Source organism: Struthio camelus, chromosome 20 (assembly GCF_040807025.1).
Source record: "Struthio camelus isolate bStrCam1 chromosome 20, bStrCam1.hap1, whole genome shotgun sequence".
Taxonomy (NCBI): Eukaryota; Metazoa; Chordata; class Aves; order Struthioniformes; family Struthionidae; genus Struthio; species Struthio camelus.
Window position 1 is genome coordinate 7,752,002 of NC_090961.1, and position 21,809 is coordinate 7,773,810.

Below are 21,809 nucleotides of genomic sequence, written 5' to 3' on the forward strand. Positions count from 1 at the left end.
TGAGCACAAGAACTGCTTCAGGTATAGTTTTCACTTCTGCAAAGCCCTTGGAGGAAGCTGAACGCAGCCTTTCAAAGAGGGTTCAAACAAGCATGGAGATGAGGTGTGGGGGCCTTCCATGAGGTTCTCATTACCAACTGATCCCCTGCAGAAGAGGAAGCCCAGCCTGATCCATTTATAGCTCAGACCTTGGCCCTGAGCCAATTAAATTCTCCAAGTAATGAGGCTGGGAGAGGGAACGCGCTGCACTGCGCTATCGACAGCTATTAGCTAGCGAGTTTGCGTATCACTCTTATCTTGTCTCCCGGCACAGGACAACGAGGCAAGGGCACCAGATAAACTCTTTGCTTTAGTAGGGAAAGGGAAACTTCCCAAACATCTGACACAGGCATAGCAGTAAGCTATGGAGACTGGAGGCAAGGAGAAGAAAGAAAGATCAGTCTTTATATTGCTTCAGCTCTGCTTTGGGAAGGAAGGAGCAGAAACCAGGGCACAACCCAGCAGTCCTTTCTGTAACCTTGAAGATGACTGTAACATGACATAAGACACCGGGGAATGAATCACAATGCAAGAGGTCCCCCTTCTAGCCCTCTGATCTGTTTTTGTGGGACTCACGTACGCTGGCTAAGGTAAATGCAGCAGAGAAAAGGGTAGCTGACAGATAACTAAAAGGTGTAATCTTCTCTAATGCAGATAAGGGCTGAGCATCCCCATCAAAAACGTGGGAAAACAGAAGGCAGCAATTGCCTCAAGGCAGTAAACTTAAATTCCTTTCAGATAGAACTAAGGCTAAGTCATTGAAAAGTTACGCCTCTAAGTGCCAAAAATACCTTTGAATCTGGGGTTAATTCATGATGAGATCTGGTCCTCATTCCTCCACTCAACTCACTGCAACTCCTGCAGGCAGAAGATGCACTTCCAGAAGGATTAAAAAGGCTTTGCCTATAATAAAATATTCACTGACCCAGCCTAATTTGTCAAGTTAAATTTGAGACATGAAATGCCTTAAACTTGACAGAGTAGTAGGTATCAGGAATGCAAGGAAATTTCAGAGACTGATGAAAGAGAATCCATCAAAACAGAAAAACGTTTGCCAACAGGTATGTGCTTCAGAAACGCAGAGAACGTATGTGGGATGCAAAAAAAACCCACTAAACTTCTTAGCAGCATTAGAGTCTCCTCCTTTCCTTTGAGGAGGACTTGCTATGCCATAGAGAGCAAGGCTAACGCCGGTTTTGCTGAAGATACACCAGAACTTCAAACTGAATCGGGGAAGGCAGCTAGAACTGAACGATCTTCAAGTCAGTACAGGTACAATAGCCTATTGCTACAAATCTGTTTAGGAGCTCTAACTCCTGTCACAAGATAATATTTAAGTGACTAAGCTTCAGCACAATACAATGCACACTGCTGAACAAAAATCACATGTTCGCGGCTCCCCACAGCTGCTTAGTTCGTTAGATCTGCAAGAACTGCTTCAGCGTACGAGTTTTCTTACTCATGATTTCTCTTGCATTACAATGCAACTATGATTAAGCATCTGCTGGTTTGCTGTGAAGTCCAATGAAAGCCAATTCCTTCAAAACGTGGTAAGACGTACTGATCAGCGATAAAGAGCTCCTTCATAGCCAACGCGTTGTTAGAATACGCTCTGCTCGCGGACGTTCTGCGTGTTAGCAGGAATGCTCGTCGGCCTCCCAACGCTGCGTCTGTACAGACTGCACCGCACAGGTGATTAGGAAAGACAAGAGAAGGATTTTTGGGGGGACTGTCAGAATGCTGCGAGCAAGAACCAGGCCTGCAGGCGCACGCACAGCCTGAGGCCTCTTCTGTCTTTGGCACAGGATAGAAAGGAGTTTACAAGATAAAATTCAGAGCTGCTTTCCAGTTACAAGTTTCACAATCATTCACCTCTTTTTCAACGCTCCCCCCCCCCACTAAAAACAACAAGTTTATTTTAGGGGTAGGGGCCAGGTCCACGTCATTAGACAAGCAAGCAACAGCACTATTGTTTCAAGCCAAACACTACATAAAGAAGTCAGTTCCACGTTTCCAAAAGATGGCACGTGGGGAAGCACTGGGCTTCGTCTATCCACCTCCCATCAAGCTACCATTAGGCCGATAATTAGAGAACACTTTAAAAAAAAAAAAAAAAAAAACAGCCTCAGATGAGGAGCAGTTTTGTATTTAGCTCTAGAATATCCTCTGATGTACAATTAGGAACCATCACATAGAAACCAACAAACTACAAGAAGTGTGGTGAGGGATGCATTAAAAGAGGCGTTTCCCTCCATCCTAATCACAAGGCACCTAAAAGTAAAGCAGAAACTAACAACTTAAAACCAGAAGTGTCTAATTTTAAGTTTTACTCTGTATTTGAGGAGCCAGAAATAGATTAGACCAATGCCTTGTACTAGGTGCCAACTCAACGGGTCTTCAGAAGTTTTGTTTTCAAAAGCAGTCTGTACCATTTTGCAGGAAGTTTGAATCCCTGCCAAGTTAAGCGTTGCCCCCTTCCGACTAAAGCCTTTTCCAGAGCTGTGTAATTACTCTCCCAGGCCTAAATATACCACCTCAAAATAAACCAGTCTAAGCTTGTACCAGTTTTTGTGAGAAGTGGAATTCCAAAGAAAGCTTTTTTGAGGATTTCAAATCCCTCAGCTCTCCACCTGCTGCCTACAAGTCTCCAACCAGCCAGAAGGGACAGTTTGCTGTGTCCTCCTGGCCACCACCCCACCCTCAACAAGAGCCAGGATTTACTGCACAAAGAGCATCTAGAAGGTGTTTCGCCATAGCATGGTACGGATCTGCACCACGGGAAGCATGCATCACCACCACCCACTGGCTTATCTTCCTCCACATCCCGATCCAGAAGTAACAGCGCTTTGGGAAAGCCACAGGCTCTCTTTGGGCTCAGACTTTACACGTGCTCTTGCTGCAGCGGCAGGAGGGAAGGAACAGCTTTCCGAGAAGAGGCGTTTACCAACAGTGATTTTCGTGCCACGGACAGAGTAGCACTGTTACAGTCAGAGTTAGCTTTGTGGCTTTCTGCAAGTTAGCTAGAGCAAACATGCAGGAAACACTTTTAGAAAAAGGCCACATCTAAAATACGTGCTGTCTTTGACTAGCGTGGGCCTCTGTGCTACATAAAACCTAGCTGGTGAAACATCAGAAGCCCAGACAGATTACAACTTCTATTTACAGACACACAACCCATTGAAATATTTTTGCCCCGCTGAAACATTTAGAAAAGCAGATGTTTCACTTTTGCTTGATGGCAGTAGTGATATGTAAGCCACTTGGAAGTACACAACTTCATAAAAAGGCCATAGGTTTACTGGGAAAACAAAGAGAACCAGAAACAGCTTTCTAATGCCAAACATTTCAGTAGGGCAACGTGTCCCAGTCTGATGTTTCACATGCGGGAAAATCTCAGGCTAAATTAGACAGCGTATAGATAAACGAACATGAAGAGCTGCTTACCCACATTCCCTCCTCCTCATTTACAGTAAGGGCGGGGGGCAAACAGTACTACTTCTGACGCCAAATTCACACTCTCTGTCACCCCCGCTTCCTAAGATGCGGATCTGGGTCAGATCCTTCAAGCAGAACTAATCCTCCCGCTTGCTCACAGCGGACGGTACTCTCCACTCTCGTTGCTGCTTCACCGCTTCATTCAGGAGGGCAACATCACTGAAGAAACGTCTTGATCCAATAAGGCACAAGAAAAGTAACAAAGCTGTTGTAAAGAGGCCACGGAGCCAAGTCGCAGCTCAGATTCATTTAAGCGCAGCGGACAGAGAAGGGACCTTCGGGGGCACTGACGCACTCCAGCAGCCATCAGCCTTTGGGGGCAAGAAGGTAAAACGGCAACCTCAGCGCTGCAGCTGCATGGACGTTCCCCAGAACCACAGGGAAAGTTCAGGAGGTGTCAGGAGATTGCATCGAGGGCTATACCACTTATCTCCTGCAGCATTTCTTTAACCTCCTACCTTGGCTCTGCTTTCAGCTGCAGAGAAAGACAACACCAAGGCTCCTAACCTACTCCTGAGCACTTCCAAAGGCTGAATTAGAGGAGGAACACTAACACTCCTATGCTCCAGACAAACTTGGTCAGGGGGTAATTATTTTAGCCAGGTTATCTAGTTCAAAGCTATAGAATGAGAGGGACTTTTGGTAAGGCCCATGAACCACCCTAGAAAAACCTGTTCTGAAACCGACTTCTAAGTTAGTAAGCAGCGTTCACCGCGCTGCATTCACCGCACGCCAAAATCTATTACCAGCCTACAAAAACAGCAGGTCCTGCAACAAACACAGGGCCCACTCACTACCTATGAAGCATAGAAAATTTCAAGATACATGAAGTATACATAATAGAAAGTCAGCCTTCAGCTAGCCTTCGGCTGGTTCAGAGTTATGATCCAAAAGCCGTAGGTACACTGAAATAGCGAGCTCAGGACAGCGCACTGCACTCCAGCACGGGTATTATGAAAGGAAACTGCAGCTCTGAGGCTTTGCCATCCAGATGCCTTGCAAGGAAATAGGGGGAAAAAAAAACAAACAAACAAAACAAAAACACCCCAGCAAACGATGCATCATCAGCAGACAGCGCGCTGAACGGCATGGTGGGAATATATTACACCAGTAAAGGCGAGCGCTGCCATATTTCTACTTTTTGTCAAGCTCCCGCGTGCCAGACGCAGGTAGGAAGCAGAAGCAAACAAGACGCAGCAATCCGCGTGGGGCGCTGGGAAATTCAACGGAAATAAATCGCAGGAATGAGACATGAGACCCCATATCCCTTGGGGAACACTGTATAGGTCAGTAAAAAGCAGCTGCATACACAATGCATTGAAATCCAATGACGGTTTAACACCTGGAGGTGTGCGAGTGCTTGACGGCGAGTTAATTACATGGAGAGATTTTGTCTTTCCTGGCCAGAAGGGATAGAAAGGACAGCTACTAACTCTCAACAATAAAGTTGCTCTGTTTTGACCGAGCTTACATCACTTACCAGAACAACAGCCAACCCAAATAGCTGATCGTCCCCCTCCCCCTGCAAACAACCCCGTATGTTGTCTCCAGCTGACAAGCGCTGGTTGTTGTGTAGCAGACATTAGCAGTTATGATGGAAAAATGGCTCAGAGACAGATGATGTAAACTGTGTTACTAAGAGAACTAAGCAAGCCTTTGTCATCTGAAACAAGTCGTATTTGGATGTTCCACTGCAACTGTTTTGAGCAAGGGTTCGCTAGTAAGGTCACCACATCCACCACCTACTCGCAGAAATCCGCTCCTGCATCCCCAGCAAATTCATGTCGATGAACCATGGCAGACGAGCCCACCTACTCACATCCCTCTCTAAGCAGAAGCTTACACCTATCCGTTTAGTTCTCCATTTGCACCAGAGCCAAGGAACCGATAGGCTCTCTAAATGCTGAGCGCAGTACTCACAGGACAGTGCGTTTTTGGGGGAGCGAGGTGAGCTCTAACACTTCTGAAGGGCTTCATTAACATTTGCTCAGTTCTGCCCTGCTCCAGGACAAGGACATACATCCACTCCCTAGGCTGCTTAGTGGCATTTGAGAGGGGAAGGAAGAGGAGAACGGGGAAGGACAGAGCCTGGGGGAAACTCAGAACAGGAGAGCAGATCTCGCTTATATAGTTAACAGAACAGCCTGAATAATCCCCGTTTTCCTGTATTTCTCCACTCTCCAGTAAAGAGGGTTAACAGCAAGGGGACAGGAAAGAAGGAGTTAATGGAAGAAACTTCAGCCACAGTTGAGAAACCAAGGTAAGAAACGGTCAAGACCGTTTCACTGGAAAACAAGACTGTGCCAAAGACATGAAAGGCAGGTGAGGAAAACCAAAGTTAGCATGAAATAAAAATATGATACAATGAACGGTTTAGAAGTCCTCCTAAAATATAAGCTGGCATCTAGCAGACAAGTGATTTACTCTTCTGGGAAAGATACTGAGGCCATAAGATGCCTATTTCAAAAGCAGTACAGCTTTTGAACTACAAATTACAGTTCCCTCCAAGGCCGTGATCAGTCTTGATAACGGTCCCCCAGCACAGGTCAGGGAGTTATAATACCTACTGGGGAACGGGGGTAGCAGTCAATCACCAGTAGAAAACTCCAGCATAAGCACTCCTAGCTCTATGGTAGCAGCTGCTTTGATAGGTAGTGCTTCAGTTATGTCTGGGCTCCAGTCACATGCATCCAGACACTCGTCTCTTACAAACGACAGACATGAAATGCTATACCTCATGCAGAATGTCCCATAGGCAAAAACTTTCCAGTACAGTATATCTGATGTACTCCAACTTACTGCACAGGGTAAGCACGCTGTCCAGCACATCCAGGGCTTCTAAAACCTTATGCCGGAGGTATATACTTTAGAAAAAGAGCATTTTCAACCGTTCACGGTATCAAAAACTTAAAACCTTAAGCTCCTCCAAGCATGAAATATGCTAAGAGAAACACTACTAGAAACAACACAAGTTATCAAAAAATAGCATGTAGCTGCTGACTGAACACTACAGCACAAGTTGCATAACGAAATTAAAAAAAAAAAAAAAAGTACCAAATGAGGAAAAAAAACTTTGCAGAATAAAGGACCTTTAAGACGTAAGCTATAGAACAAGTCAGATGAGTTTTGGAAGGGTAAGCAAGGGTGGAGCAGGGAGAAGGCAAGGGGAAAACGTTCTAACAGACTCAGCTCTATAACAGTAAAGGACGTGTACACGGCACTTTACAGACACGACATGCACAAAACAGTCAGTCTGCTTTGAGGTGTTCATAACTTCCATTGTCATTTGAAGCAAAGAAGAAAAGAGCTCAGGAAGAACAAAGACAAGAAGGGACTGTAACAGCAAATACTGTGCAATACATCTACTGTTACATACCGTGCTGAAGACAGACCAACACGAAGTAACACATATCCAAGGACTTCTTGCCACATCCACACAACACAAACTCTTTTTGGTCAGAGGCCAGGGACGCGTGCCAGGAGCAAAAACATCACAAACACAGAAGAATCAAACTCATAAGCGTAAAAGAAAGGAATAACTGGATGGATGACTCAGCTATTGAAATACGAGTCTGTAATAACGTGCATATTGAACGCTGAAAGACGCACTTGCTTTTTTTGAACTCTGATCATGTACTGAATCACCACACCAACTCCTACTTCTATTGTTCTGATAGATGAAGTTGGAGCTGGATTAGCCAAGAAACAATCACGTGCCAGGCTGCCAAACCCATCACTAGCGCTTTTCTTCTAGTGCAAATTCACAAGGACTTTGGGTAGACAAGAAGCAACAACAGATCTGCATTGCAGATTTCACTCGGGTCCGCCCAGGTCAGGCATAAGCTACGACATTCAGGTTATTGTGTCTCGGTGCTGCATTCTCCGGTCTGTCCAGGACGTATTATTCCTGTTGCTCCGTCCAGGACGTATTATTCCTGTTGCTCCCGTGGTCGCTTTGTGCTGCAGTAGACTGGGCTGCTTTACAACTCACGTTCAGCAAATTCTGAATAACTTGTCTAATTCTGGGCCTAAAAACAATCTTTCAGATCTGATTTTCCACAACTGCGACCACTGAACAATCCAACTGTGCTGTGTGTACAAAACAAGCATGTCAACAGTCCAACTAAGAACGGCTCCTGAACTCTTACCTACGCTTCCAGCCAAGTCAGCTGGAGTCACAGTGGCTGAGCAAATCGAAGTTGAGAGAACTCCATGTGACCAGGGGAAGGAAGGCACAGATGGAGGGGGGGGGATTGAGGCTGACTACCAAGAGAACTGCACAGTAAAACACAAAATAGAAGTTGGTGGGGGGGGGGGGGGGGGGAGGAAATCAGGACTCCTGACACCCCCCCGTGCCCATTTGCCCTTTGGAGAAATCATCATCATTGCAGTTTCCGCTGTAGCTCTGCGGATAAAGGACCTAAAGCTTCAGAAGGTCCTGAGGGCTTCAGAAAAACTCTTGGGTCCTGCACGGATGCTTACAAGAATAAGGTGGATTAATTCCCCATTTTTCAGAGGTAGGACACGTTTCCAGAACATGCCGTAGGCTGGAAAGCCTTTTCACTTGTGGCACACCGTGGAAGCAAAACGAAGATCCACCGATTATCCACTGATGATATATTTATAAACTTTCTTCATCCCGTAAGTGTTAGCTGTCATTCTGAGTGATTCCAGATTTGCCCCTTGCTGTCCAAATTTAAACTCTTAGCGAAGAAAGACGGCAACGCAGAACCTGAAGGGGGAACTCGGACAATATTCGTTCTACACAGGGTACGAGAGACGGCTACAATTCCGTGATGCAAGAAAGCTGTGTTTATAACCAAGGTGCTCTAATAAAAGAACGCTACCTTTCAAAACGAACAAAAAAACCCAGCACCCTCCACAAGCTGAAAACCAAGACATGGGTTAACTCAATATTCCAGCATTTTGCTGGGACAGTAAATCCGGGAAATGAAAACTATGCAGGGAACTGACATAAGACTAGGAGTAAAATCCCTGATGCGTGTGACACGTATTCTAATAGGAATTTTTTTTTTTTGCCATTAAGGGAAATTTATGGAACAGAAAGACACGCTGAAGTTAAGTGACATTTTCTGCCAATGTCACCCTGTTTCAACCAGGAGAGTCTGCCAACACAGTTGTACCAGAGAAGTCCTTATGGTGTAAATTAACCCTCACACAAGGCCAAGTTCATTTCTGGAGTAACTTCATTAATACTGTGCGATGTAACGTCACTGCAATTTGCCTCAAGTAGGCTGAAGAGTCCTTCAGCAAATAAGCTGCCTGAAGTCAACCCCAGGGCTAGAAGTAGGCTTAGTTACCCAAGAGGTAACACCCTGCCGTGCCCAGACGCGTTCTGCTGTGACTCACTCTTCTACCTGGTATACATTTAGTCAAAAACAATACAATAGTTGAGGAGAAAGTCCTTTATACCTTCTCGGCAGCTTTTTCATTCCGTTATGAACACAGGCGTTCCCCAACATTTCCTTTTTTACAGGCTTTGTTCAGCAGTACAAACCAGGTCACTGGCTTTGAGGACACAAGGTGCGAGTGGGTTCTCCCAAAACTTCAGGCCCTTTTATCCGTGTCTATCGTGGCTGCAGTTTATCAGCAAAAGGCTACTCTGTAGAAGAGGTCTGCAATTCATAAAAGGCTGCAGAACACAAAACATGCTGCATCCTTAACGCTTCACCAGGTTTGGGCTGAGATTCAGGCGCTGCCTGCTCTGATTCACCTTTCCCACCTTTCCCCGTTGCTCTGACTCTGGAGCGTGCCAGACCCAGTGTTACGTTGCTCCAGTACGTGAACCTGGCAGAAAACTACAAACTGTCTTTTGTCTAAGTTTTCCGTCTGTAACGGTGAAATGGCCAGGTCAGATGCCAGCACGAGTAGTGGAGAGAAAACGGGACCGAGACACAGCGCTAAGATCAGCGTTTGCTCCTCTGGAACCACAGCTTCAGAAAAAGCAGTTCTCCGAGTAAGGTAATTTCATAAATTACATCTTGGTTAACAGCAGAATACTGGAGCATTCTGCGTTTCGTTTGTGCGGCTTACACCATTGGGAGACATCAGAACAGGCTCCCACTGCTCTACTGCCAGAAGTAGGTTTTTGAGGACCAGAGTATTTACCTCCTCCGTGGCTGTCACTACCAACTGCATTCAGATACATGTCCTTGATTCGCCACTGTTGTGAGCAAGTGACACTGGAGATGAGTGTGAATCAGTTTTTGGAAGAAAGACAACACACAGATTTGTTTTGGAAGAACAGTCAAGCTTACATAAAGAGCAAGAAAAGCCATTGCTATAACCTTACATCAGAAACTGATCTTAAAGAGAACATTGCTCAAACAGAGGACGATCAGCTACTCCTAGTATAGGGACAAGAGGATATTCAATAAAGCAGAAAGGTAGCAAATGTAAAAAAAAAAAAATCCAAAACAACAAAAATAAACAAAAACCCAATTTCCCTTGTGGCAAGGAGCACTGCAGGCTACTGAGGGCAAAACTCTTACTTGAAAAGAATTCAACATTTATGCAGACACAATCACCTGGTGTTACCAGTGAAATAAAACATATCAAGCCACTTGCAGAAGCCACTTTCCTAGGGAGGGGTTACTTCATAATTATCTGTAACAGGAGCAAGAAGCCTATCTCTGAAACATCCATCACTACTTAGCTGGGAAACGGGACGCTGGACCGGATGGGGTTGCAGAGCTCAAACTATTGCTTCGTTCTTGCGCAATGGAGCATTACGAGACCTGAAGAGAGCTACGAATTATACACGTCCTACCTTCTTCTCTCATATTCAGTAACATGCAGGCACAAACAACACAAAGAAGAGGAACTAGCAAGAAAAACAGAAAAAGCAAGATGAAAACACAGCCAAGCTAGCAACCCCCACCCAAAAAACATGCGTGCGCACAAGCGAAACTAAACAAACCCACTGAACCCCCCGATAACAATCTCTTCCGCACGCAACACCAGCTTCGCTGTTTTAAGCGTAGATAACGCCTGAAAGAGTCTGACACAAGGTCCCAGACAAGCCTTTCCTTCCCCCTCTGCTGACCATGAGCGCTCTTATTTGGATGAGCGATGTTATCCCTCGTGGACTCGGCGGGGGGGAGTGACTGTACAGAGAACAAGGTGATCAGAAACCTTCAGCGGGGTTAATTTTGGCCACCAAATTTTGGACTAGTTGCAGTCATGGCATGCAGTTCCTGAGCAACGACGGCTCCAGCTGCAGTGCAAGCGCACAGGTAGGCAAGTGCTAATCAGTCTTTCATGTGACAGCTGGCTGAGGGAGCCCCTGTTGATCATTAACCCAATATCCATTAGGGAAACATCCTGCAGCAGTCACTTCATACAAAGTTTTGTTTTGGAAGCAAAATGGAAGTATATGACTCTCCTAAACTGAAACCCTGAGGCTACAGCCTTTTTACAAGATTCCCTATTAAGAAATCCTTGATCTGCTTTTCCATTGCAAAGCCAGGCTGGAGCCAAACATTTGATAACTTCTGAAAGGCACTGAACAAGACCTTAAATTTGATTTACTGTTCAGGGAACAAAAAAATAGACAAAGAAGTGACTTGCCTCATTTAGGCTAACATGCAGCTCTAGAAAGGGAGAGTTTTCTCCCAAAAGAAAGTTTTCTAGCCTTAGTTTTTCATTTCAGAGAGCACATTTCAGACTAGTTATCAACCACATGCAGGGATGATGCTCTCCGTAGATTTCTAAAGCTGATTTGCTATTTATTACTGCAGCTTTCTACTCCTGCCAGAACATTACATCCACATACTCTCTTCCTTCCTTCCATGTAAGCAACCTCAGTGCTCTACGGCTCGACAGACAGCGCTCATTTCTTATTTAGCATACAGCATACGGCAGTAAAAGTATTTTTAGCTTCAGTCCCATCTCCTAGTATAACATGGGGCCTTCTTCAAGGCCTTCTCTCACCAATCAAGTACTGATGTATTCCACCAAAGGAAAGGCTTAATCCTGCTTTCTCGCCAGCTCAGCTACTTTCCGTGTGCAGGGAAAGCATCCGTTACACGCAGACTGTATATGCTATGGCTTATCTAGGACATCCTGCCTCTTCAACATTTGCCTCCTCCCAACCCTTTAGTCTCCGTGCACTTCCTCTTCATCTTCTTCCTCACCCCCACAACCCCATCCCATTTCCTTTATCTTTTCCTCAGCTCAGCCCTGATCAGTCGAGCTACACGGGAGACTCATGAGAAGCACGTGAAAGCGACATCCATGAAGATCAGCAAATTCGAGTCCTGCAGAACAATTCCCTTTCTTGCCCATCAGCAGATTAAAAATGCAACAAACAACAAGGCTGTTCATCCAGTGAACACAAGCACAACTGTTCGCCTAGTGGGATGTGCCTTTCAAACCCAGGCTCCAAAATGAGATGCAGAGTCCCACTGTATGGTACCAGAGAGATCGTGATGCCAAGTCAGGAGTTCAGAGAGTGATGCGTATCATGCCTCCCAGCGAGTGCACAAAGGAAAAGTATGAATAAACTGAAATAAAAAAGCCTTTTAGCTTATCCTCCGATAAGCAGCTAGCGCTAGGGTGGGGTAACACGCGTAGCCACCTGAAATAACACGGAGCACCTTTACTGCGTGAAGTTATTGGTATGAGGTCACAGGACATTACAAAAGAAACAAGCAGATCCAAATGTTGCTCCAGGACACTCCTAAAGACTTATGGTTTATTATACAACGAGACAAAGCTTCACAATAATTCCTGACCCACTTCGGAGGAGGCTGCAACCCCAGTTCTGATGGCGCGGGGCTGGTAGCTAGCCCACAGAGGATGCAGAGCATATCCTGTTTGAAAAAGGAGGCCACACGCTGAGCCACATCTGTCCTTGTCCTCGCACAGACGGGACCCTGTAGTCAAGCACGTGCATGTGAAGGTGAACGTTACAAGAGCCCACTACGCTATTCTTCATGCTTGGGAGCGCATAGCTGAAGGAGGTTTCTGATCTGAGGGAGAAGCTGGAGTCCTTTCCTGAAATACTCAATAGCAGATGTAACTTCCTGGGGAAAAAAAACCATATAAACAAAAACGACAAAAAAAATAAACCTGTGCCTACCTCATTTGTCCAGCAACTGGTACCAGAACAGCTTGCCAGTGGCAACTTATAACCTATTAAAATGCCAACAACAGTGCAGCAAGACCACCAGGCTCCTGAAGGCACGCACAAATTTCTCAAAAATACAGCTACAAAGCTAGAGTCAACATCAACGACTGCTAAGGAACCTGAAGAATAAACAGACTGGAAGTCATTTATGTTTTCCTCTGTATTTCAGAAATAAATACACGTCTTAAAGCTGGGGGAAAGGGGGGGAAACTCTCCTACCTCCCCTTGGCTCCAGCCAAACGGAGGGCATAGCGCTGCCACGCTGTAAAACAAGCAGGCCACCGGGCCCCAGTCTCAAAGCAGAGCATTAATTTCCAGCGAGTAATTTTTCAAGCCAAGGGCTGTCTAAGTCACACAGATAACGCTGTTGCTAAGAGTTAGCTGTCAAAGTAATGCCAGCGCAGGATCACCTATGGAGGAGGAAGTTAAAAAGTAGACTGTATCTGAATATATTTACTGAGGCTGTACACACGGCATATCAGTTACAGAGCTGTAGATTACAGTTTATGGCCAACAGAGCAGCCCCTACCTAAGAAAGAGTAGGCGGGACAGGCAGTCACAGCTATAGCATTTACAGAGACTATTCTTTACACAGCCGGATACAGCCCCCAGAGCAGGAAAGTTTTAACGCAGTTCTGCCTGTCTCGTGACAGGTTCTAAAGTTGTGACCTGGGACAGGAAGAAGCAAGTCTGACATTAAACAGTCAGCCCACTGCGAAGCCTTTCGCTTCACAGTCTGCCTCTGCAGGTGTAGCTGCCACAGCCCAGAAAAGGTGGCAGAAATGCACTGCAAACACCCAGCAGCTTAAGACAGTTTGTGCCTGGCAACCAACCACCCTTGCATTGCTCTGTCACTTCCCCACCACCTTTTTTCCAAACACCTTTCACTTCCCGCAGGTTAAACCTCATCCACTGCTCCTGCTCTCAAGGGCCTACGTTTAGCTGCACCGCTGTCCTGACCTAATGGGAAACCTTCTTCTCATCTTTGCTGTCTAATTTGTTTCTACTATTTTGGCAATGCAAACAGTGCAGATACTATGCCTTCACGTTATCCTGAATTGGGTTGTGTTTTCTTGCCAATCATTCCTAGAGACTGTATTCAAATGCCTCCTCAGCCCATTCTGGAGGCTGCAGCCAAGAAAGTGGGATTTTAGCATGGGTAATCCAAAGAAGCTGCTCCAGAGCATTAAAGACTCACTCTCTCAATCTATATATCTGGAATACATTTCTATACAGGAAAGGCCTTCATTTTCAGACATGTTTGCAACAAAAGCACTTTTGAAAGAAGTTACCACACCACAGGCTCTAGTAGGCGATAGAGCCAAGTGCACGTCACTCTGAAACACGGACTGGACGAACCCTCTGGAGCTACAGCCAGTGTCTGCCCTCTGTCACACCCCGGCAAACTCACTCAAATCAAAAGGCACAACTTAGCCAGCAATCCTCTCCTTTCACTACAGCTACTTCTCGCCCCTCTTCACAGAGGCTGACTCTAGCAGAAACTATTTAGTTACCTAACCTTTGTTTTAATACACACAATGGAAGGAGATCGAAATCTCACCTGGCCTGAATCAGTCCTTCAGTATCTAATTAATCTAACAGTTAACTCTTTTCAGGTCAGAAAGAACCAAACATAGTAATTTCAGATACCTGGAGGATCCTGTAACATCAGACACGTGGTTACGTGAAGACAGTGCAACAGCTAGTTGGTACCTCTCATCACTTTACAGATGGCTGCATTTTAGAGGTATTATGACCAGTCAAGCATTAGCAGGGCAAAGCTTTTCCCCCTCGTTATGTTTTTGCAGGGCATGAATAAAAGTTGTGTGTGTCACCAAGGCACAATGATGCTTTGCGTTGCACCAGCTGAGGAAAGCAGGTAGCTTTAGATCTGTACTTATAAGGATGACAAAGCCACCGTTGCACAAAAGCTAACCTTAATTCGCGTGGAACTATCAGCACGGAGGTGCCTTCCCAAATACCACTATTTTCCCTTGGTTTTCTGGGTGCGACTTTACTCAAAATGCATGCAACACAGAAAGTGGCCTTTCACTCTTACTCAGTGAAGAGTCATGAGATTAAGTCAGAACTTTCTCACCCCAGACTACAGCACTGGAATACTTTGAAGCCAGACCACCCTAATAGGGTGAGCCCTTCCCAGATCACGACTCCTCCACTTGAGCCTGCACGCAAACAGCTGCTAGGCTGCAGAAGACAAAACATGTTCTCTGTTTTGAACTGGTATGAGAGTGCCGGGATCATACAACCAAGCTGAAACGTTACACATGCTTGAAAAACATGTTCTCTAAGGAAATACAACCCCCGCAGAGATCAATGGAACCACTGATTGATTAGGTACACAAGGTTTTTTGCCTTCAGAAGACAACACGGATGGTGGCTCAATCTTTGCCAAACAGTCTTTCCTCTACACTCAGCCACGGGCTCTCGGAGCACAATCCCTTCCTTCAAATCCAGGAATACGAGACTGAAACGATTGGCAAGCCAATGGAACAATATAGGATGAAGTGTCAAAAGTGTGTGGATAACACCTGGCTTTCCACTTCCTTTACATCACATGTAAGCAATACTCTCCGCCAACGCACAGCTTTAAAAAAAAAAAAAAAAAGAAAAAGAAAAAAAAAATCAGTCAACATTGAGGTTAAGAGCATCTGGCTGTCACTGAATGTTAATTTATATTGTTAGCAAAGGGGAAAAAATTTAAACAAATCTTCCTCTTTTACAGTATCCAAAGACTTAAGCTCACGAAGTACATCAGCCCTAGCTTTAGGCCCCTTTTGGACATCCACGCTACCAGCTAACCACATAGCCACAGTGGTTAGCCACAGTGCCAGCCACTTCCATCGGTAAGTGGCAAGGAAGTTCTTCCTCATCCCCCTGCCTGCATGCATCCATGGATCTGAGATCTCTAGATGAGGTTATTGTATTATCTCTCTAGGAACAGAGATACACAAACTCTCAAAAGGCTTCAAACTGGTACAAAACGCAGCAGCCCATCTGCTTCACAAAACCGGTTGCCATGAATACATTACTAGCGCTCTGCGCCTTCTATTTTTAAAGATACTTGGGAGGCACTTGAATTCACTGGTGATTACTCTATTTAAGTATCTGGATTAATACTATTCAAGGGATATATTGGTATTTCTCCACGGGAAAATACAGCACCTGTTTGGCCTACTCCTGGCTCAGATGCATTTTCAGAACACCAACTCCTGTAACCCAACAGGGGAGCAACACTGACAGACAATAGATGTTTTTCACGCAGAGCAACGTATACTGAAACTGATAAGCCTTATCCTCAGAGGACCCTTCAGAGCTGCACTAAGATGAAGACTTTACAGGGAAGAGTGCAAGGAAATTTACGGTTGCAACCGCAGTCACTAGAATACCCACGGTCTAATGCAAGGCCTGAACACAGCAAGCGTGTGCATGGGGAAAGAGACAGACAGAAAAAAAAAAAAAAGTACCTGCCTGGGAGAAAAAGAAGAAAAAAAAAAAAAAGAAAAGAGAGAGACAGATCCTCAAGCCAGCTGAATGTGCTGACAGGACTTGGACCTTTTCCAGAATGCTTTGAATTCCTAAGAGTGTTAAGTCTTAATGCATTTCAGACAGGTTCCCTTCTCCGGCAGGCGGTTTTGCTTCAGCCCCAGCGAGCGGAGGGCTAGCCGCTCCGTCAGCGCTGGAAGGGGGTCCCGACTCAGGGCGTTCGCTTTCCCTGCCTGGAACCTGCGTGCCCCACAACCCCTAACAGGCCTCTGCAGCTCCGCGGCGCGAGGCTGTAACGTGGACACACAGCCCGGGCTGAAGCAGACTTGGAACAAGGACGGGCCCAGGGAGCTGGCAACGCAGCTTCCAACTTGTGCTCTACTCACAGGCCGACCAAATCCAATGCCATCTAGCAACCGCTCAGATATATGGTAACCCCACTTCTCTCCACAGCAGTGCAGAGCCTCCCAAGTAGCAATCTGTTGCAAATATAATAAAAAAAACTGTCTGAGAAGATAAGACTCTCTGAGGAGTGGAAGACACCACTCTTCTTTCTGCATCGCAGGTCACTTAACCAGAAGAAAAACAACCTGATTTAACTTGTCCTACCAGAGGTTCTTAAAGCTACTTCTCCCTCCTCCCATTTACAGACTCCAAATGACATGGGGCACCTTGTTCAGCTCAATTCCCTGAAACCTCACGGGTAGCTAGAGCTGCTGTTCTGCTCCATCAGTTATACGCTTCAGATGGCCGCGGACGGAAGAGGCTTGAACGCACTGCAGAGCAAACACCAAAACTTGTTTACGCAAGCAGCTCACCACAGGAAGACTTGACAGACTTTACAACTCCAAACGCACTCAAAGACTTCTGAAAGAGTTTGATTTCAGAGAAACAATCACAGATCCTAAATCACGCACAGGCTTCCCATACAACATGGACACAGCATCTATTTCCTTTTAATCTTTCCCCAGATCCTCAGAATTTCAGAAAGGTCATGGAAAGATGACTACAGTAGCACAGAGCAGAGCCAAGGCATGATCTGGTAGCCTCTTTGCATGGTAACTCTTCTCTTTACTGTTCCTGGAAATTCACCCTTGCAGTTTTTCTAACTGAAACGGGGGAAAATATTTGGAAAAGGTCAAATGACTCAATACCACTGAGACCTGTAACTTTCCAAGCAGGAACAGGTTTCCATGTGCTTTCAGTTACACGACAGACAGGTTAGGGGAAAGGCGGCAAACCTAACAGCCTACTTCCCCTTTTGCTAGGGGATAAGCAATCAAGCCAGTTGAGGGTAATGTATGTGTTTGGTTTAAATTACAGATGATTTCGCTGCTGGAACACATCTGCAATCTGCAACACACTGTGCACTGCGAAAACTGCTGAACCTCAGCCAGCTCGGGAAAACAACAAAATACAACCCATAAGGCTGGTGACATCAGCGAGCACCAGCACTGCACTTCTGGACGCTGCCTTTGTGGACAACAAGGAGATGGAGATTGACACTTACAAGAATAAGCTTTTCCTAAGAGATCCTCCAGTCCAGCTCGTTTTATTATGACTCCAGGAAGCAGAGGGGTTAATTTCTTCCCAAGTTCACATACTGTTTGAATTCCTTAGATAAGCTGCTTCCACCAAACCCAAGGATCTAGCCTCAGGGGAGAGGACTGTAAAGAAAAGCTCTTTTGGTAGATTTTCTTCAAAAGATAAATTTTGAGTTGATTTTTAGAGGTATTCCATGCCCACAGTTTCCATAAGCTATAGATGAGGTTGCACCATGCCTCTGGAACTAAAACCAAGCTTAGAGCAACCCCCTACCACTTCTGTTTGCAAGATAGAAATGCTTTACACTTGCTCAGTAAAATCATCTCTCCTGGATTAAGAAAGCTCTTACATACTCAGTGTACAGCACCACAAAGGGGAAAAACAGACCAAACCCAGCTTTAGTTCTGGGATAAAGCAGTTACCAACTAGCACAAACGAATACTGTACCTTTAAAAATGAACAGTCACTTAGGAAAGCAAAAAAACAAGTTTTGGGAGCCACTGAAGCCTTCTTCCACATCTTGAGGCAGAAAGAAAGCAAGTCCAGGCTGTTATGGAATTTGCATTTGCATACTGTTAGGTGATAATCTATGTGCATAGTTGGAAACAAAGCCAGTTTTTATTAGCAATTAGTAGCAAGCGAGGGGACAGATCTGCCTGAACAGAGAAAAAGCCAACACACAGTCAGAGAAAAAGCCAACACACACTGGCGGGACAACCTTAAGAAGGTGCAGCGGAATGGTCCCTATGTAACAGATCACTTAAAAAAAAAAAAAAAAAAAAAAAAAAAACCCACGCAGCTATAAACTTGGAAACTCAATGACATTTGTTCCAGAAGATAAACTGTGTCTTTAACACCGACAACTTTGACCCCAGGCAGCAGTTTTCCCTTGCACAGCAATTTGCAATGCAAAGCAAGCTACTTCCACTCTTACCAAGAACAGTAGTTCAGAAGCAAGAGGGGAGTGCAAAGTTGGGAAGTGTCCATTCGTATAGTTCAGATGAAACTCAGCTCTGTAGGAAGGTTTAAGTTAGGCATGAAAACAGTACAGCACAAGGTCTAAAATAGCTTGTGAAAATTTGGGTAAGGGAGGGAGGGAAAGAGAGAGAGAGAGAGAGAGAGAGAGAGAGAGAGAGAGAACGTTTTCATCAACAAACTCCAATCTCCTTCGGGGGTGCGACCTCCCACCCTCCAAGCCTCCGAAAAGTTCAATCTAGCTCTGGTCAGACAACAATAACCAGGCTCAGAGCTCTCCAGCTACATTCTTCCTCCCCTCTGGAGGACGGTGTGGCATGTGGGGCCCTAAAACAGAACTATTAAAAACACATCAAGGGGCAGGCGAGTGGTAGCCATATGCCGAACCATTCAAGTAGAGAAAAACCGGGAAAAGAAGAAGAGCCAGGAAGCAAGTTAGCTTCTTACCTGCTAGATAAGCTAGCAAAGTCTCCTCCGTCCAGCAGCCTGATTTTGCAGAACAGAACCCCATTCACAAAGGGGACAGCCGTCAGCTCTTCTAGAGTGAAGCTTGTCTGAAATTTGAATTTCTTTTTCTTCATCAGGAAAGCCATGGGCAGATTCAGCGTGGAAAGCCCAGGAATTCCAAACAAGATTAGGGAGGAGCAGCTCAAAACACACACGGACAAACAGGGGAACGGCCGGCAGTCGTTCCAGGAGCGTAAGCAGGGAGTAAATTCCAGTTCAGTTACAATGACGGCCCAGCTTCAAATGCACAATCCTCTTCTCTTTGGTGGTCGGGTCTGGCTGTGGGATCATTGCCACGGCAGGCTTCAGGTGGGGAGGAAGAAGACAGGTTATATCTCTGCAACATCTCCAAGGGAAAAAGAAGGGAGAAAAGTAAGTCTCAGCTCCAGACCAGCAGGAGCTGTCCCAATTAGAGGCTGCAGCGCTCTGTCTTCATCAGAATTCCTCCAGAAAGCATGTCTCACAGGAAGTCATCTTGGGTCTCTGAAGAAGCCTCGGGTCTGTGTGCAGCTCATTCAGAAAGCTGCCAGCTTCTCCCTCCTCTTCTTGTGCAATCACTTCATACAGGTCTTCGGGTCAGCCTTTGGGAGGGAAATGAGTAAATTAGTCCCAGCCACTCTTAGGCTCCTCCTACTCTAAAACCTGTTTGGATGGATAACATTGAGTCCAGACTCATAGCAGCCTTAAGAAATACGGCCTCAATTAGCCTGGCCCCAACACCCTCTTCCCCCTTCTGGTCTAGAGGAAGCCTCACTGTTGTCCCTACCCTGGTCGTCTCTGTTTTGCAAAGTGGTTATTAAAAATCTATTCTTTTACAATTATTTTCATTCATCATCTTCAGAAGCAATTTACTGAGCAAGAGTAGTTTAACATATAGTCTAATAACAGCAAGTAAAGCAACCTCAAGAAATGCAAAATCTTTTTCTTTTCTGTTTTTCTAACCAGCCCTAAGTGTTAGCACCTGTATCTTACAGATGGAGATACCAGCACGGAGAGGAAAGAAGGGAAAAAAAAAAAAAAAGCAGCCTGCTCCAGACTGCCCAGCATAACAACCAAACCAGGTCATCGGGCTGTCCAATAGCCAGGCCCACCGAGTTACGCTGCCTCCCCCTTGCATCCGATCTACACCAAGCAGTTCTCTTCAGTTCAGTTTTTGGGCCAGCGCCTGTCATTTCACTGTACGTTTACAAAGCACCTAAGCCTGCGAGGCCAAACGCAGCCAAAAGCTGATTAGCATCTAAAGAGGACGAGGTTATAAACACTGAGCAGTAAACAGCCCCTGCATATACTAAGAATTAAGAGACTGTGAATTAACCCGAGCAAAGCTCCTGCTCCCTGCTGCGTTTTTTTAATTTGCTGTTAAAGCCAAGAGAGCGGACCGGGGCTCGCAGGGGTCTGCCCGCGGGGCGGCACAGGGGCGGACTGCTCGCCGCTTCACAGCGCCAGCCCCTCCAGGAGCCATGCCTGCCCCGCGTGCCCACGCACCGAGCTGCAGCTAGGTCTCGGCTGTCTCGCAGTCCCCTGGAGCGCGCACTAAGATGCGGACAGGTCTCAACCCACCTCCGGGCCCCCGGGAGTAGGCATCAGGCTGTGGCGAGGTCACAGCCTGTCTCCTGGCACCCCTAGGGCACGCATTAGTCTGCAGCCAGGTCTCAGCCCAACTTCTGGGCCGTGTACTGAACCTGGTGAGGTCTCAGCCCACCTCCCAGCCTCATAAACCATGCACTGAACTGCAACCAGATCTCAGCCCACCTCTAGGCCTCATGGAAAATACACCAAGCTGCAGCCAGGTCTCAGCCCACCTCCCAGCCCGTGCACCATGCACCGAGCTGCAGCCAGGTCTCAGCCCACCTCCCGGTCCACGCACCGAGCTGCGGCCAGGTCTCAGCCCACCTCCCAGCCCGTGCACCATGCACCGAGCTGCAGCCAGGTCTCAGCCCACCTCCCGGTCCACGCACCGAGCTGCGGCCAGGTCTCAGCCCACCTCCCAGCCCGTGCACCATGCACCGAGCTGCAGCCAGGTCTCAGCCCACCTCCCAGCCCGTGCACCATGCACCGAGCTGCAGCCAGGTCTCAGCCCACCTCCCGGTCCACGCACCGAGCTGCGGCCAGGTCTCAGCCCACCTCCCAGCCCGTGCACCATGCACCGAGCTGCAGCCAGGTCTCAGCCCACCTCCCGGTCCACGCACCGAGCTGCGGCCAGGTCTCAGCCCACCTCCCAGTCCACGCAATGAGCTGCGGCCAGGTCTCAGCCCACCTCCCAGTCCACGCACCGAGCTGTGGCCAGGTCTCAGCCCACCTCCTGGTCTCCGAGTCCTGAGATGAGCTGCGGCCAAGTCTCAGCCCCCTTCCCGGCACCCTCCCTGACCCGCGGCCCGGCCGGGCCCTGCCCGCCCCCGGCCCGCTCGCACCTCCTGCCCTTGCCTCACACGGCCGCCGCGGCCACCGCTGCTCCCCGCCACGGCCGCCTCTGCCAGCGCTACGCCAAGTGCGGCCGCTACGCCAACACCGCAGGCAGCCACAAGGCAGAGCAAAGCCACCACCGCGCTTCGGGAATACCGACCCGACACTACGTAACCCCCCTCCACCGCCT

General features: G+C 46.9%; 1 protein-coding gene across 7 annotated transcripts in view; it reads right to left on the bottom strand.

Annotated features, from left to right (window-relative positions):
- EEIG1 (estrogen-induced osteoclastogenesis regulator 1) overlaps positions 1 to 21,809 on the bottom strand; it is a 40,130-nt gene extending 18,321 nt beyond the window's left edge. For 2 of the 7 annotated variants that reach the window (XM_068914548.1, XM_068914554.1), the window contains exons 1-2: positions 21,628 to 21,809; positions 19,157 to 19,797 (exon numbers count right to left, since the gene is read on the bottom strand). In XM_068914548.1, coding sequence (XP_068770649.1) covers positions 19,157 to 19,302 — 146 coding nt within the window. In that variant the 5' untranslated portion in view covers positions 19,303 to 19,797; positions 21,628 to 21,809. The other 5 variants (XM_068914549.1, XM_068914550.1, XM_068914552.1 and 2 more) reach the window with 5 other exon arrangements.